The sequence below is a fragment of the Sinocyclocheilus grahami genome, unplaced genomic scaffold (genome assembly GCF_001515645.1).
Source record: "Sinocyclocheilus grahami isolate Dianchi unplaced genomic scaffold, SAMN03320097.WGS_v1.1 scaffold121.1, whole genome shotgun sequence".
In the NCBI taxonomy this organism is placed as follows: Eukaryota; Metazoa; Chordata; class Actinopteri; order Cypriniformes; family Cyprinidae; genus Sinocyclocheilus; species Sinocyclocheilus grahami.
The window spans coordinates 90,614-107,743 of NW_015505300.1; the positions used below are offsets into that span (position 1 = coordinate 90,614).

Genomic DNA, 17,130 nt, shown 5'->3' on the forward strand with positions numbered 1-17,130 from the left:
TGGTAGAGTAGACTACAATGCCGGCTGTTCTGACACATAGACTGTAAGTAAGTTTTTTATATTTAAAGCGAGTTTTTTGGGCAGTGTAGAGTAGGGCTTGTTGTTTGTCACTTCTTCGATCACAAATGCAGACATGGTTTTATGGCAATGCAACGCAACGCGTAAAAAGACAGTATAAGTCATTATAATCCATAATTATGTCCCCACTGGATGCAACGAATGCCTGACAGGGCATCATCACAGTATGGTAGGGGCGTAACATTTCCGTCACACACTTGAGGTATTCGGCCAATCACAACGCACTGGATAGCTGGCCCAGGTAAAAAAAAAAAAAAAACATACCAGTTTAGCATTATCTGGTAAGTATGAAAAAAGCAAAAGCAAAAGCAAGAAAAGCAGAATAAAACCAGTAGAAGACAGTCTTGTGCATGTAGATGAACAACTTGCATGAAGAAAGTTCACTGGTTTTTCAACTGAAAAAAAGCATAACTACTTAATTTGTCATCTCAAATGCAGCAGCATGCAGTAAAGAAAAATAAATCATTCTCAAAGAGATAAGTCTGTACCTTAACTCAAAGTACAAATACAGTCTGCAATTGACTTGTCAAATGTGACCCTGGACCCAAGTGTCAACCCAAGTGAAAATCGCCTTTAAAGTTGTCCAAATGAAGTTCTTGGCAATGCATATTACAAATCAAAAATTAAGTTTTGATATATTTACGTATGCCTGCACTTCAAGAATTTAGAAATTAATGGCTTACATTATAACAGTATCATTTCCAGCAATTACTTATTACAATGACTTATTATAATTTTTCTTTGTAAAATAAACACATAAATGAATAAGTTTGAATGATTTAAAAAAATGTATGTTTTAAAATATAAGTTATAAATTAAACATTAGATATTTAATGATGATGATGATGATGATTATTATATTATTAATTACATATAAATGACGGAATAAACCTAAATTCTGATCAATCTAAATTCAAAAGATTGTATTTATTTATTTTTTGCTACTTGACAAACAAACATATTGAAAAAAAATCCCTGCATAGATTCAAGTCCCTGGGAACATACAAACTGAAAACGTTTGAATGCACAGAGTCATTTTGGATACAAGTGCCAAATGAATAAGCGTAAACTCAAACTAAAAACATGATGCTACAGGACAGAATATCTGAATACTGGAGGTATTATCCTATAATTTGCCTTATTCCTAACAATCTGTTAAGTATAAAGGTTCTTCATAATGCATTTAGGAAACGTTGAGAAAAATAGATTTTGTCTTATCCAGTAGAGAGCGCTAGTATTATGCTTGAATTTGACTGCCAGCACAATACTCGTTATTCTCTACTATTTTGGATAGAGTACAAATATATTACATCATCTTTGATCTGATTATGTTCGGTTAAATGCAGTTTAATCTGAGTAATGTGTCTGGCGCACCTGGTGAGAAGAGTGCTATGGCCTTCAGACAGCTGTACTCTGCTGAATCCACTTGCAGGCGGGTTAGCTTCTCCACTTGGTCCTGAAAGACACGCACCTGGTCCATGAACGACACCACCCTCTCAGCAGACATGGGAGAGGAGTGAAAGCCTGCAGCGGCGAGCAGCGGGGCCATGTGCAGGGGAAGGGCAGATTGGGCTACGTTAAGAATAAACAGTTCGCTCCAGCTGAGCCGCAGCAAGGCCACCTGCTCAGATACAGGCAGCTCAGGGAAGTAAGGAATGTTTCGGGCCCATTCGATGATGCTAAACAGGAGTCTGGCGGCTAGCTCGCAGATGCTGTCGATGCCCATGGATCCTCCACCCCCCTGCATCTGCTGGTTGTACTGATGGCTGTAGCGGCTGTTAGGGTAAGGCTCTGCCCGCAGGAGCTGGGAGATGAGCTCAGACACCGGCTGCCCGTTGTAGAACTCGCTCACGCCACTGCCGGCATTACCGCCCACTGGAGTCGTGGATGGGCTGAGGCTTGAATGCGAAGGTGGGATGCGTCCACGCTGAACTGCTAAAGGGGGAAAGGGAAGAGAAGGGGAGAGTCGTGATGGAGTTGAAACGCTTGATAGACTTAGTTTCAACGCTCCTTTCTTTTGCTATCATGCAACATCTGGCAGAGAGTCAGAGGACTGGCCTAAGGGATTAGAAACATCTAACTCCTGATTACACAAGCACTCAACAAATGAAAAAAGGAACCTGCAAACACCGTTCTAGTCAAACCTTCAGACACTTTATAAACGAGGAATGAAAATGTTCAATAAAAAGCTAAACATTCTAACCATCACTCTGTTTTAAAAGCAAAACTGTTGAGGAAACAAGTGCGAATGTCAGAAATAGTGGAAAGTCGGCTTCGCTGTGTGAGTTTGAGGTAAGCTTACAGCCAGTGCTGCACCATCATTTGTTATTAAGCTTTGTTAACATGTAGTTGAAAATTATACTGATTTAAACTTGTCACCAATATAAAATTATCTAGCAGGCTAGCAGGTTTTGTAAAAATTGCAAGAATGCTTTACAAATTAAGTACAAACTAATTAGTAATGCTTAGCCACGTATGCCTGCACTTCAAGAATTTAGAAATTAATGGCTTACATTATAACAGTATCATTTCCAGCAATTACTTATTATAATGACTTATTATAATTTTTCTTTGTAAAATAAACACATAAATGAATAAGTTTGAATGATTTAAAAAAAATTTATGTTTTAAAATATAAGTTATAAATTAAACATTAGATATTTAATGATGATGATGATTATTATATTATATTATTAATTACATATAAATGACGGAATAAACCTAAATTCTGATCAATCTAAATTCAAAAGATTGTATTTATTTATTTTTTGCTACTTGACAAACAAACATATTGAAAAAAAAAAGCCCTGCATAGATTCAAGTCCCTGGGAACATACAAACTGAAAATGTTTGAATGCACAGAGTCATTTTGGATACAAGTGCCAAATGAATAAGCGTAAACTCAAACTAAAAACATGATGCTACAGGACAGAATATCTGAATACTGGAGGTATTATCCTATAATTTGCCTTATTCCTAACAATCTGTTAAGTATAAAGGTTCTTCATAATGCATTTAGGAAACGTTGAGAAAAATAGATTTTGTCTTATCCAGTAGAGAGCGCTAGTATTATGTGTTGTCTGTGTGTAATTTTGTGGTACCCAGTCACATTCAATTCAGACTGCAAACTCACAATTTGTGTAAAATATAAATTTCCCATGACACTGAAGATTCAGTAGCATTAAAGCAGTTCAATTTTTTAAAGAAATTAATACTTTTATTCAACAGTAAATTTACTTATAATGTTACAAAATTTTCAGTTTCAAATAAATATTATTTTGAACTTTGTTCATCAAAACATCCTGAAAAAATGGATCATGGTTTCCACAAAATTAAGCAGCACAACAGTTTTCAACATTGCTACTAATAGTAAGAAACATTCCTTGAGCAGCAAATCAGCATATTAGAATGATTTCTGAAGGATCATGTGACACTGAAAGTAATGACTGCCGAAAATTCAGCTTTACCATCACAGGAATACATTACATTTTTTAATATATTCAAACAGAATATATACTGTTTTCGCTGTATTTTTGGTCAAATAAATTTAGCTATGATGAGCATAATTACCTCCTTTCAAAAACATTTTTAAAAATCTTACCGACCCCAAACTTTTGAACGGTAATGTACGCTAAATCTTCCATGAGAGACACAGCCCCTTTGCTTATTATATATTCTATAACATGTTGACAAATCAGTGGATAAAAACAGTGACCGAGAGCAGGGTGTGAATTACAGTGATTACACGTTAAAAACGTGGATTCATTAATGAAACACCGCTGTGTGTTGATCAAAGATGCACAACAGTTCTCCTAGGGCTTTATTTTCATTAGTGAAATTACTGACAATGTGTCTAAAATGTAATTAATCACACCTTTACCTTATCTTAATTTTTATGTAAAAACTGTTATGTAACCTAATTTTGTATTTCTACCAGCCAATGATGATTCTAAAAGAAAACACGCAGTGTTTGTTATAGTAGCCTAACACATGCAGCTTTCACGCGCATCTGACAGAACCGCTGTATTGCTGTTAATGGTTATTTTAGCAAATAGCTTGCTCCGTAAATTCAGTTCAACAGCATTAATTTGAAGAGGGTAAACTTTATCACTCGACTGAATCTGCACATGCATTTTAGGTGTTCTAGTTCTGTCCAAGCAATAAATGCACGTCTTTGAATGAGCGCTGTAGCGTATTCTCCAACCACTCAGGTAATGTCAATACGACCCATTTCAGGGGCTGCCAAAATGATATTTAAAAATTAGCCAGGGCTATAGAAATGCATATTAATATTTACAAGTAAATCTCCATATTACGCGTATTAATATTTACAAGTAAATCTCCATATTACGTGTAGGCTAGCCGTCTTTCTATCTGACCCCCCCTACATCTAGTTTTGACGTCCATCAGGGGGGATCAAGCCATCTTTAGGGGGGTCAGACCCCCCCAAACCCCCCCGTAATTCGCACCCTGACAGAGAGCCATTCTGGATAGACGGTTACCTTCTTTGCGCATTCCAACTCTGAAACACTTCTTTAAACGGCAGTATTGACACTGATTGCGGTGATGTTGGTCAATCTGGCAGTCTCTGTTTGATCTGAAAGACACCAAAAAATGGCTTAATGAACATGCCGAGAACATCAACTAACACGTACAGCAAGCACATACATAAACATTGCTGACATTCCCTCCGTTACCTGCAGGTATAGTTAAGGTTTCGTCGGACACTCCGTTTGAAGAAGCTCTTGCAGCCCTCACAAGTAAACACACCATAGTGTTTCCCACTGGACTTGTCACCGCAGACCACACAGTCCACCACACAACCTTTATCATCCTCCCCAGCCTCCATGTCGCTGCCGCCTCCTTGGGGTGACCTGTCGTCCTCATCTCCCCTCACGTACCCCTTGTCACCAAGTCCATTAGTCTCCCCATTGGGATCTCCCCACCCCCCTCTCACCATGGCCATCACTTAGTTCTCAGCACAAAAATACTCCCAAATGTGCTGTTGGTAAAAACAGTTTCAACTGACTACCCTTTTTTTGACAGCTGTGTGTTCTAAAATGAGAAGATATGAAGGCGTCTATATCCTGTAATTGTCTGCAGCTTCATCTGACACATTTAGGCCCTGAGTCACTTGTCTGAGTCAGTCAACTTTGATCTTCAGAAAGTGGGCTGTGCATGTTGTTTTGCCTCCTTGACGGACCATATTCACTTTTTACTCCTGCTTCTTTAGTCACACCTCGATTTAAGTGTCGTTTAGATGTCAGCTTCCAATCCAGCACCTGTGAAAGAAAAAAAAGTTACTCAAAACCAAAGAATGGTTCTACGCTAGTTATCAAGCATTAGACACAGTTCAGCGTTTCCTCACTTTCTGACCACAGGATTAGTCTTTAGTGATTCCTGAATTATTTCAATGTAAAGAGCACTAAAAAAGCAACTTCTAGCCTGATAAGCATTTAGTAAGTAATGGAGCATAGATAATAACATATGTCATCTACAGAAATTTCCATGACTTTTTCTGGCATGGATAATTATTTTACTAAAATGGCAAGTTTTTCTCTACATACATAATTATTAATATATTTTACATTATTGTTCAGATCATTTCACTGGAGCCTAGTAGCCAGAGATTACCAAAGAATTTAACTAAAATGTCTATCCTTTCAAAATTCCTTGGCAAGATCCAGTTATGAAGATCAAAACAGAAACACACACACTCAACACTAATATTTCAATAGATAAACGTCTTAAAGCATACCATAACAAGCAATAATCACATACTAATCAAAACATCTCCGTATAAAAAAGCCGCTTCTTCCTACAGTAGCGTTACACTGATTGTTCGAGAAAGTGCTGCGCTTGTTTGTTGTGAAATGAGGGCAGAGTTTTGGAGTCCCTGTAACAGTTACCGTGGCGCTGACTGAAAACGGATAAACGGGTGAAACCATAACGTAAGCTCGTGCTAATGGTTTCGCCGTGATCCAGAGATAAATGCCCCCTTTCTTATTTTTTTTATGAGAGCCAGTAACAGACATGCGGCCTAACCTCCAGCTATCTTCAAGCAGGGGGAGGGGTGGAGCCATAGCTTTAGCGACATACCTCACTCCTGACTTCGGCGAACACTGTATATATTTTCGCTTACCTTTGACGCCCCGAATGATAAGCTATCATACCGATAACAGCGGCGAACTCCGGGGAATATTTCAATATTCCTACCTGCTTTTCGAAGTGCAAAAGTCGCGCTGGCTTGAAGAGGACAAGAGATAACGCCAGTGTCCAGTAGAGTGCGCGCGCCGCGTGCCTGCCTGTGTGTGTGTGTGTGTGTGTGTGTGAGAGAGAGAGAGAGAGAGAGAGAGAGAGAGAGAGAGAGAGAGAGAGAGGAGAAGAGAGTGTGTCTGTGTAGGGGGGCTCGGAGGGATTTGACACAGCTATTCAAGCCCACGGTTGCCATGGTATCTCATGCCTTATATGGGCAAAGAAGTCAAAGAGCAGCTCTGCTGGGCACACAAAAAGAGAATGTGGTGTTTTGCTCCTGAGAGATCAGCGACCTCAGGCCTGCTTCAAAGGACTGCAAATATGCCAACAGGACGCCAAAACAGTAAATAAATACCATAAGAGAACATTTAGTTTGGAGCCATGCACAGGCTAGATATATAATGTTCTATAATATTATTAATAGCTTTAATGATTTTAAATCGGACAAAACATTTATAAAGGAAGTATTTAAATTAGCTAGTATCATTATTAGTTTTTTTAATTAATAGTCAGTCATACTAGTAGTATGATTGGCATCTTTTTAATTTTAAGTAATGATTTATTAAATGCTAGGCTAATACTTATTCCAGTATTTACTAATATATTTTCCCGCTTTACTAGTGTTTATATATTAGATACTGTTTATGTATAAGAGGCTATATAATATCTTTCCCAGTTAACAGTAACATTTCTTATCTCACTAGTTACAATTGCCTTTTCAGTAATGACTCAAAATGGTTACATTATACTTCAATTAAAAGTTTTACCAGTAATATTAAAAATGCTACAGCAGTTTCTAATAAAGGGTACTAATTTAGAGAAAATAGGATTAGAAAATAGTAGTACCTAAATGAATACAGATACCAGTAAAGGCAGCTAAAATGCGTATAAATAGTACGCCAAATAAAAACGAAAACTCGTGGTACTGATACGCAAAAAATTTACTTTGGCGTGCATATGATACGCAGTTTTCGCGTGCATATGATACCCATCTACCCCACAACCCTAAACCTACCCATCGCGTAGCATATGCACGCCAAAGTCCATTTTTGCTTATCAATACCACGAGTTTTCGTTTTTATTTGGCGTACTATTTATACGCACTTTCATGAGATCGGGTTGACCAGCAACAACTGGAATACTGTTAAACCTTGAAATGGATATACAGTGGGTACGGAAAGTATTCAGACCCCCTTAAATTTTTCACTCTTTGTTATACTGCAGCCATTTGCTAAAATCATTTAAGTTAATTTTTTTTCCTCATTAATGTACACACAGCACCCCATATTGACAGAAAAACACAGAATTGTTGATAGTTGGAACTTGGAAGTGACTAGTTGATATCTGAACTACAGATCCCAAATGGAATTCAAAATATGTGCCATTTGTTTTCAGTTACAATGGATTAGATACTTGCCACTGAGTACTAGTTTGTTCTGAAGTAACAGTAAAACTGATACTTGTCACTACCAGATGACTTGCTAGTATATAAAAAATACTGTTAATGTAAAAAACAAAACAAAAAAAAGACATTAGTTTTAAGGAATACACATTAAAACGCTTGAAGATGCTTTATGATCAAAGTGATTAAAGTAGAAATCCTGTTAATGGCAGTTATCAGGTTTCAGTAATAACCTGAGAGTGTATCTACAGGTCAGCTAAAGCTTAAATTTAGTCCGATTTACGTAGCAAGAGGTCAGAGAGTAGGAAAGGCATAATTTTGTGTAATAATAATTTTGTGTAATATTTTGCACAATTATCAAACAATGCAGGTGAGCTTTACAAGGTCTCAGGTTGAGCCAAAGATTTTGGTTCAGCTCTGTTTTCAGTATAAAGAGGAATGTACAGTTTCTTTAATTTAAATTTTTATTACTTTCAAACAATGAGAAAGCCATCCAGGCTGTACATCTTGTTGTAGATCCAGGAGACAGCTGTCTCTTGTTTTGAGATTTAGATCTTGGCCACTAGTTCACATAATTATTCAAAGGTCACACTCCAGAGAAAAACATTTCATTTGCTGCCCCAACTCAACCTCTGCTTCCTTCTCAACTGTTTCTGTGAATTCATATTCTTAGAAACAAAAACATACCCTGGTTACTCAATGAAACCAGCAGCAAACTGATTTGGCATCATCAATTTATATAAACTCTTTATCAAGATTTGGTCAAATACGGTGTTTGTGTGAGCATGGGTGCGAGAGAGTGCACACAAAAGAAAAGAGTCTGAGAGTGCATGCTTGAGTTATGTGCATTGTACAAGCTGGGAGTTTATTTGGCCTTTGACCCCAGGGTTCAGGAATGTGATTGATCTCTTTTAGGATACAGGGTAGCATTGCAGCTCTTACTTATGCTGATTTTACTGAGCCCTGGAGACTTTTCATAAAACATTGTTTTTATTATGCAATAAAATATTAGTATATTAGATATTTTATGAAATATTTCATATTGCTTTATTATTTAATTTTATTTAGCAATAAAATAAAAATATTTGTATTGTATTTTATTTTATTTCAATGTGCACATACATGTATGTTCAATGAAAAAAAAATGCTACAACAGTGTTATTCCAAGTGTTATTTGGAAATATCCCCATCTAGTGGTGAGATTCAGAGGCTACGTTCACAGGTCTTGAAGGTGAATTCTATAAATGAAAAGTGTAAACACTGACTGTGGCTCTACAAAAACATTGCTCTGTTTGAGTCCAGCTAACGAGGAACATTCAAATGAAATGTTCAAACAAACAAATAAATTTACAACATTTAGAGAGAACATTCAGAAATAACATTTTCATAACTTAATGGCAACGTTAGCAAATTGTTATTAGAACATTATTTTTATTAGCTGCCTGGTAGCATCCAAAGGAGGTCAACTATACCTGTGGAGAACTAATAGCATCTCAATGGCAGTTTAGTTTAGGTAGCTTACTATCAAACCATATATCATCTATAATTCCTGATGCCATCCAACTAAAATATTTTACTCTACTGAATTAAAATTTGATTGCTGTGTCACTCCTTAATTATTTTTTTCTATAGATAATCTGGAATCACAGGCTATATAACTTTTAAATTATTTTTAATTACTTTCTTTTTATACCTCTCGTTGTTATGTAAAGTATCATCAGTGCAATTACATAACACAAGCACAAACGTTTTAACGTTAATAAGGTGATGTGAGATTTGGAAACATTTGAAACAACAGTGTGTGAGTGAATCTTGTTAGATGATGATAATTTTAACGTCAGGCGTATTTTAGAAACGGATAAACAGGACGATTAATTCTTGATAATGTCAGCAGATGTGTATACATCTGTGTTTATTACTGATTTCCTTCATTTGTTCAGTAGTTTACCTAAGAAGTGTCCAGACAGTGCCTTCTACGTTTGTCACTTTGAGACACAGCTATGAATTACTGCTTCCTCTTGGAATCGAGGTGGCACATCAACAGTTCCTGGCAGGAAAGCCACATGCTTTCATAATATTCTTATCCTCTGGCTCATAAGATATATATAAGACATCAGGAAAAAACACGATGTTTAGACACATATGGCTCAACAACTACAGCATATTATATAAAAGCACAAAGTTATGGTTAGTAACTTAATTGCAATATGTTTAAACTAAAACTGGCCATGGAGTGAAATGCTTTGGTCAAAGACAATGTTTTAGTAAGGCACAATATACAAACCACATCCTCATCCTACCTATGTCAGGAAGAATTTTAGACAGCATGTACAAATGTGTTGTAAATTTCTTCAGTCAATCAGAAGAATTTTAGAGCATCTGTTACGTAATACCAATATAAACTCTAATAAACAAAATTGTAGAATGTCATATAATAGATTCAAGTCATCTCTGAATATCTGTTCAAAACAGCACGTAGTCAAACCGTCAACCATGTGCTTTCTCCAGTGCCAACATGCTGTCAAGCAAAAGGATCTGTTTTGGCAGGACATGCATATTGGAACAATGTACTGTCTGGGTTTGGGCCACCCCCTGGTCAGTGCGTGATGTTGTTCTAACCTCTGAAATCATGATCGTAGGGTGGACCAGGGAAGCGTCATCCAATGGGAGGTGCAAAAAAACAATATAAGCTGGCGGCATTAACATATTTAACTTTTTATTTTGCCTTTGATGTTTTAGAAGAACATTTTTGCATAGTGAAGGAGCTGGGGCTTTATTGATAAGGCCACATTTGAGCAGTAATGTACAACAGTAGTTACTCTCAGGCCAACTTTGGCTTGGCTGCTAAGAAGATGCATAAATCGAAAGGCAAGAGCTGTGGTTACTACATGAAGATTGTCTTCTTTTTCTCCTCACTCATCCAGTCTCTGATCATTGCGAGTCTGGTGCTCTTTCTGGTGTACGGACAGCCCGAGCACACGGTGGAGGAAAAGAGGTTGCAAGAGTTGGACCAAAGTGTAAGCAAACTCACGATGGAAAATTTCATTCTCCATGGGAAGGAAAAGAACCTCACCAAAGTTCTGAACGTCACTCTCACTGCAAAGCTGAGCAATGACAAAGCTCTGGCTGAATTATGCAGACTGGCGAACACCTCATCTATGGCAATAAGGAGCATGCAAGCAATGATGGTGAGATTTGGAGCAAACTCTAAATGTTTTCAAATAATTAATTTGTTGTAGATAACATTATGTTTCATACAAAAGAGAATACTCTGGTGTTTTAAAATGGTAATTAATTAATTAATTAATTGCATGGTGTATGGTGTTCTAAGAATGTTTTCTTAACATTCCCATTAGGCTATGAAACAGTAATTTCCAAAAGTTTTGTCAACGTTTTCAAAATGTCCTTTCTTTTTTTTAAATGTAAGAGCTTTTCCTTGGTAATATGAACGTTCTGAAAAACACTGGCTTTTAAACTTTTAAACGTCAATGAATTTTGCGGATAGAGATTTAGAGCATTAAAATGCATAACTTCAATCTCAATGAACATTTTTTTTGTGCTTTTTTTTACAGTATCGATGTGAGATGGAAAAAAGAATGGCTGCACCTTGCGCATGCCCCACTACGTTCTGTCCAGATCCAAATGGTGAGATGGTTCTTTAGAAATATTCTTACACTGAATATTTTTTACTTTTACAAATTAGTTCAGTACAAAAATGTTGAATTTATGTTTATTTAACACACTGACTGTAACTCCTGTATAAAGGTAATCAAGCATTTTTCAGTGAAATGTTTCAACTATAGTTTTTGTTTGTTTGTTTTTTCAAGACAACAACAGACGTTTGCAAAGTATGCTCCAGCAGTCAGAAGAAATGCTAAAGCTGGTTAAAGCGAACTTTACTCAAATGGTGGCCATTATTAAAACTGAGTTGGACAACTCCAACAAAGACAAGGATGGGTATCACTTGGAAGCAATTAGACTAAGGCGAGACAAGGCTTTCCTTGAAGAAGAGCTCATCTTGTTTCAAGATAAGTGCAAAAATGGTTTTGTCAATTCTTTACAAGGAATCCCAAATGTCACTAAAGAATTCCTCAAAAGAATCGATGACCTCTTCTCAAAACACATTTCTTTCCAACTAACATGTGATAAACAAAAAAATCAGCTTGAAGATATTCGGGAAAACTGTAGCAGTCTTTCAAGAGAAGTTGAGAACAAGCTCCAGTCATATATGGACATAGTGGGGAACCAGTTCACAAAAATTAATGGGGAAAATGCCAAATATATGATAGAGAACAAACGCCTGAAAGAGGACGCTACTTGGTGCAGTCAGAATCGCAGTGCCATGAATCGTGAGAATCGCAAAACTCTTGAACAACTTCAGCTCAAGAATGACAAAGACAGTGAAAAACTTCTGCTAGAGAATAGAAAGCTAAAAGGAGATAACGACCTGAAAGAAAACCTTCTCTCAGTGAAAGAAAAAGAAATTAAAATGCTCACAAACACCATTGAGACTCTCAATACTTCACTTGCCCGCTGTAAGGTGAGGTTACTATGGTATAATTATACATAAGCACAATGTTTTATTGTTTATTTTAATATTACAAACAGCTATGTTTGCAATTATAAATTAAATATGTGTTTATAATGAACTTGAATTACTTTCTCTATTTTTCAGCCACCAATGCGAACTAACCCATTCATGACCAACTACGGTTTGCCAAACATACCACATGCTGGTGGAACCGGTCTGAGTTCAACAGGACTGAGCAAACCAATTATACCATGGCCCGGGACCGGCTCCAATGGGCCAGCATTTCCCAGTCCTAATGGTGTAGGATCAAGCACAAAATGGGGCAGCACAGGATCAGGTGTGACAGGATCATTAAATACTGCTGTAGGGGCGACAGGGACTCTTTCAGGTGGACCGGGCAGCATAGGATTAGGTGGGCCAGGATCAAGTAGAATAGGTCTAGCCCAGACTGGGACAAGTAGTTTGGGTGGAGTAGGACCAGGGTTGACAGTATTTGGCAGTGCTGGATCAAGCCCTACTGCAACTGGCAATATAGGACAAAGTGGAGCAGGGATGACAGCATTCAGCAGTGCAGGATCAAGTGGAGTAGGGATGGGAAAACCAGCGATAGGAGGTGCAGGTGTTGCTTCAGTTGGGTCTAATGCACCTGGACTTGGAGCATCTCTTGGAGGAACAAGAACACCAATGGGTGGGAGTGAAGTAAGCCAAGGTAAACCAAGCAGAAGTGGTATTAGTCTTTTAACTGATATATCATTTACTCTGTGTTTTGTGCTTATTTTCACAATGAATATTTCCTAACCTTTTATGTTTGATTTACAGCACAGATAAATCTCCATTTGAAGGAGCTGCATCGTTATTCACTCCCAAACTGAGGGAGTGAGCAAAGTCCTGGCAAAACCCCAGGCAAAATCCTAGCCAGAACGGTCTATAACATTTTGAAAATAGAAAACATAACTATACTGACCCTGTAAGTCTGTAAAGTGAATACTAATAATTAACATTAATGTTATTTACATTTTGTAGGATGAAGCTGATAATGTCTTTTGAGCATTAAAATCATTTATGCTTGTATATATCTTATATATATCTTGTATATATCATTCACTACAATTGTCTTTCATAAATAGTATGTTTGTAGACATTTTTATTTGCTCTCTTGCTACATGGAATAAAAAAATAATTGAAAAATATAAGCATAACATGTTTTATTCAATGTATTATTATTTTGTAATTATCTTAGCATTTCTTTTTTAAATAATTGGTGAAATAATTCATAAGGAACACAAGACACACAAGTAAAGTCACATTATCAGGGTCTGCTAGTTATCTACTTATAAAAAGGGGCAAATATGGCTTGAATATAATGTTAATATACTATTGCAGTTAACAGTATTACACTGTAATATACTATAAATGTATATTTCTTACACATAAATACAGCTCAGCCCTGAACCTTACATAAGTACAAAGCCCTAAAATGTTTTTGCATTCTTTCAGCCTCTAAATAAGCCGGAAATTAACAGAACAAATGTGTTTACAGAAAAACACAATGACTCCAGGCCACAGGTGTATGACACCAATGCAGTAAAATGATCATACGTACAAGAAAAACTATCAATGAAATTTTCAATAGGTCCACTTCACATAAGCTTAAAATAGCTCTGGCTAACCATCAGGCTATTGTCATTGTTTTGCGTCAATGGGAAGTACTATTTAAAACAGAGCCGCTCTCCAACCAAAGCAAACCCATTTAAGTGTCATACCGAGTCATCACTCAACCAACGTGCAGGAAGATTGAAGTCAGTAAAGTGATAGCATTAATGCATTGTGACAATAAATATGCTGTGAAATAATGGAATTGATCTGAAATATGATTCATATTAAAAATGCAGCCTGTGAGTATTGTGAATGAAGAAAGAAATTAATCTTAAATGCAGAGTAAGGTACTGGCAACGCTGCACTATGTGAACATAATGTAAAACAATTCAAATGATTTCCCATGTCATCAAGCATCCTGTCACCAGGAATGCCAAAAAGGTGGATCAGACAAAAGCAAAGAAACAGGGCGCCAATTAATATATAGAGGCATCACAGAAGGAGCCTGCCATCCAGCTTAAAGGATATCCTTTGTTTGACATACGTGGTTTTCCACTTAAGACAGTAAGATCTCCGGTTCTCAAAGAAGGTAGACAAGTTTTGGTGGCTCTGACGTCTGGGCCATTGACAGCAACATCTTTGAACTATCTTTGTAAAGACACAGAGACATATACAGAAAACAATGCGATTTTTGTTTGTGGATGTGGAATGTTTAGTGCCAGTGTCTCTGAACTTTATATAAACTAGCTGATGTTATCCTGAGCTTTCTCCTGATGATAAAGGCCAGATTAAATGGTCCACCTGGGCTTTTTAACATTTTTTTGCCATGCTCCATTTTAACGACACTAAGTCATGAATAATTTTTCTTTGGGGTCTTTTAAAAATAACCATGCTGTTCTGCATCTCGAGGTAAATATCCCTTCTCCACCCTCCGTCAGGAAACACATAGGTGCTTATCATTATTACCGCCTTCCTACCTAGGTCAGAACTCATCACCTTTTGTCTCTAGAAGCTAGCATTCTTTGTTCCACCAAAGCACTAATTGCATTTCCTATTTGCTTGGCCCTTCTATGCCCACTATTCTGGTAAAGACATTAAAGGCCAAAACCATCTCTTGTTGACCTCTACACATGAGAAGATGAAAACAGCAAATGCTATTTATAGCAAATGTGTTTTTAATTAAAACGTGTACTAAAAATATTCTTAAACTACATGGAACTTTTCACTAACACTGCACAGTACTGCCAATTATTCCAATAGTCAGGTGTATGTGTACAGCTGTGAGAAAATACATTCTCTTTCAAATACATTGGAGTAATTTTTTGTGAGTATGAAAAAAGCATTTCTTTCAAATTATAATGATAATATAATATGATAATATTATATATGATAATAATGATAATAATTTTATTTGGATCTGCTTTATGCTGATATGATACAGACATAAATATTTGTGAGTATGAAAAAAGCATTTCTTTCAAATTATAATGATAATATAATATGATAATATTATATATGATATATGATAATAATGATAATAATTTTATTTGGATCTGCTTTATGCTGATATGATACAGACATAAATATTATAATTACATACAAATGCTAATGGAAAAAAAATACAAAATACGACTGGTTTGTCTAAGATTACAAATGAAATGCAGCATCAGTGAAGTATATAATACTTAATATTATATTTTTTTGTTTCTATATTCATTTTATATTTAAAATTGAATTTCAGTTAACTTAAATGTAATTAGTCCAAGCACTGAAGTTTCTGAACGCTATTGCATTTGTACTGTTTTACCAATTTTTTCTGCGCTAAATGTGTCTGCGTCTGCGTGTGAGAGACTGTAAGTCATAGAGATCTCAAACTTGGTGGTTAGTTTCAAATCCCTCCATTTCTCAGGCACCCTAACACACGTCGGACACCAGGTGGTGCTATCATAAGTACATTTCTGCATTTTAGTCACAACTCAGAAAGAGCTAACTGAACCCTCTAGTCAAGAAAAAACTAACTTTTTTTTGGGGTGTTGGTTTGAATTACACAAATCTTGGCACACATCATCCTAAAACCCTCATGACAAAATGTATCATGACAATTTTGATTTAGGAAATCTTGTGAAGCCAAATAAGTGCTCTGGCATCATCCATTTGGACTAAATGACCTGTATCTGCTCAATGTAGTGTCTGAAGTTAACAAAACTTCTTTGTTATTGTGCAGTTGTGTGATTCCAGAGAGATCATTATAAAGAAGTAAATGACCATCTATAAATAATATAATTTTTGACAGTCTAATCCTAATTAGGTTTCTCTAGTAATCATATTTTGATCCAACTTCCGCATGTAAACAATACATATCACATAACACAAGTAGTCACAAGTAGTCAGTGAAATTTCAACAACATTTTTAAATGTCACGATTGCTGAATTAGGAGTTTATGACTAAAAGTACCAGCATGGTTAAAGGGTTAGTTCACCCAAAAATTTAAATTCGGTCATTAATTGCTCACCCTCATGTCGTTTCAAACACGTAAGACATTCGTTCATCATCGGAACACAAATTAAGATATTTTTGATGGAATCTGAGAGCTGCCTGCACAGATAGCAATACAACTGAAATGTTCCCAAGTCCAGAAACGTATAAGGAGATCTGTAAAATAATCCATGGGACATCAGGGGTTCAATCAGGGGTTCAGGGGTTCAAAAAGCTACGAGAATACTCTTTGTGCGCTAAAGAAGAAAAAAAAACGACTTTATTCAACAATTCTTTCGCGCACAAAAAGTATTCTCATAGCTTTGTAAGATTACGGTTGAACCCCTGATGTCACATGGATTATTTTCAGAATCAGAATCAGAAAGAGCTTTATTTCCAAGTATGTTTGCACATCTGGCCTTTTTACAGATTTTACCGATCTTCTTGCTACGTATCTGGACTTGGGAACATTTCAGTTGCGTTGCTGTCTATGCAGGGTCAGACAGCTCTCAGATTCCATCAAAAATATCTTAATTCGTGTACCGAAGATGAACGAAGGTCTTACGGGTTTGAAACGACATGAGGGTGAGTAGGCCTAATTAATGACAGAATTTTCATTTTTGGGTGAACTATTTATTCATTATAAATAGTCATTTAGTTATAAGTTTAATCTTCAATAAGTTTACACTTCAGTACAAATTACTTTATAAAGCCATTTGTACCTAATAGAACCTAATAAAAATATTATCGGGGTCCTGCCTTCACTGATTGCGGAGGCTGACAATGTAATTA

General features: G+C 36.4%; 2 protein-coding genes across 3 annotated transcripts; one reads left to right on the forward strand and one right to left on the reverse strand.

Annotated features, from left to right (window-relative positions):
• Positions 1-1,399: 1,399 nt before the first annotated feature.
• On the reverse strand, positions 1,400-6,400 carry LOC107589903 (nuclear receptor subfamily 2 group F member 6-like). 2 transcript variants are annotated; one of them, XM_016278478.1, is made up of 4 exons: positions 6,295-6,400; positions 4,776-5,360; positions 4,581-4,675; positions 1,400-2,010 (listed from the first exon to the last, which is right to left on the reverse strand). In XM_016278478.1, exons 2-4 carry the CDS (start codon positions 5,042-5,044, stop codon positions 1,415-1,417), a joined length of 960 nt encoding a protein of 319 aa, XP_016133964.1. In that variant the 5' UTR covers positions 5,045-5,360; positions 6,295-6,400; the 3' UTR covers positions 1,400-1,414. The 2 variants fall into 2 exon arrangements, with proteins under 2 accessions (XP_016133964.1, XP_016133963.1); XM_016278477.1 differs by having other exon boundaries at positions 1,400-2,013.
• Positions 6,401-10,468: 4,068 nt separating this feature from the next.
• On the forward strand, positions 10,469-13,373 carry LOC107589904 (plasmalemma vesicle-associated protein-like). Its single transcript, XM_016278479.1, has 5 exons — positions 10,469-10,923; positions 11,308-11,380; positions 11,563-12,275; positions 12,411-12,975; positions 13,086-13,373. Exons 1-5 carry the CDS (start codon positions 10,537-10,539, stop codon positions 13,136-13,138), a joined length of 1,791 nt encoding a protein of 596 aa, XP_016133965.1. The 5' UTR covers positions 10,469-10,536; the 3' UTR covers positions 13,139-13,373.
• The last annotated feature ends 3,757 nt before the right edge of the window (positions 13,374-17,130 follow it).

Coding starts and splice junctions, on each gene's coding strand:
- LOC107589903 (XM_016278477.1), bottom strand. CDS start 5,044: ATGGCCATGGTGAGAGGGGGGTGGGGAGATCCCAATGGGGAGACTAAT. Junction 4,676..4,775: donor AACCTTAACTATACCTGCAG/GTAACGGAGGGA, acceptor GGTGTCTTTCAG/ATCAAACAGAGACTGCCAGA. Junction 2,014..4,580: donor AGTTGGAATGCGCAAAGAAG/GTAACCGTCTAT, acceptor TTCCCCCTTTAG/CAGTTCAGCGTGGACGCATC.
- LOC107589904 (XM_016278479.1), top strand. CDS start 10,537: ATGTACAACAGTAGTTACTCTCAGGCCAACTTTGGCTTGGCTGCTAAG. Junction 10,924..11,307: donor GGAGCATGCAAGCAATGATG/GTGAGATTTGGA, acceptor TTTTTTTTACAG/TATCGATGTGAGATGGAAAA. Junction 11,381..11,562: donor GTTCTGTCCAGATCCAAATG/GTGAGATGGTTC, acceptor TGTTTTTTCAAG/ACAACAACAGACGTTTGCAA.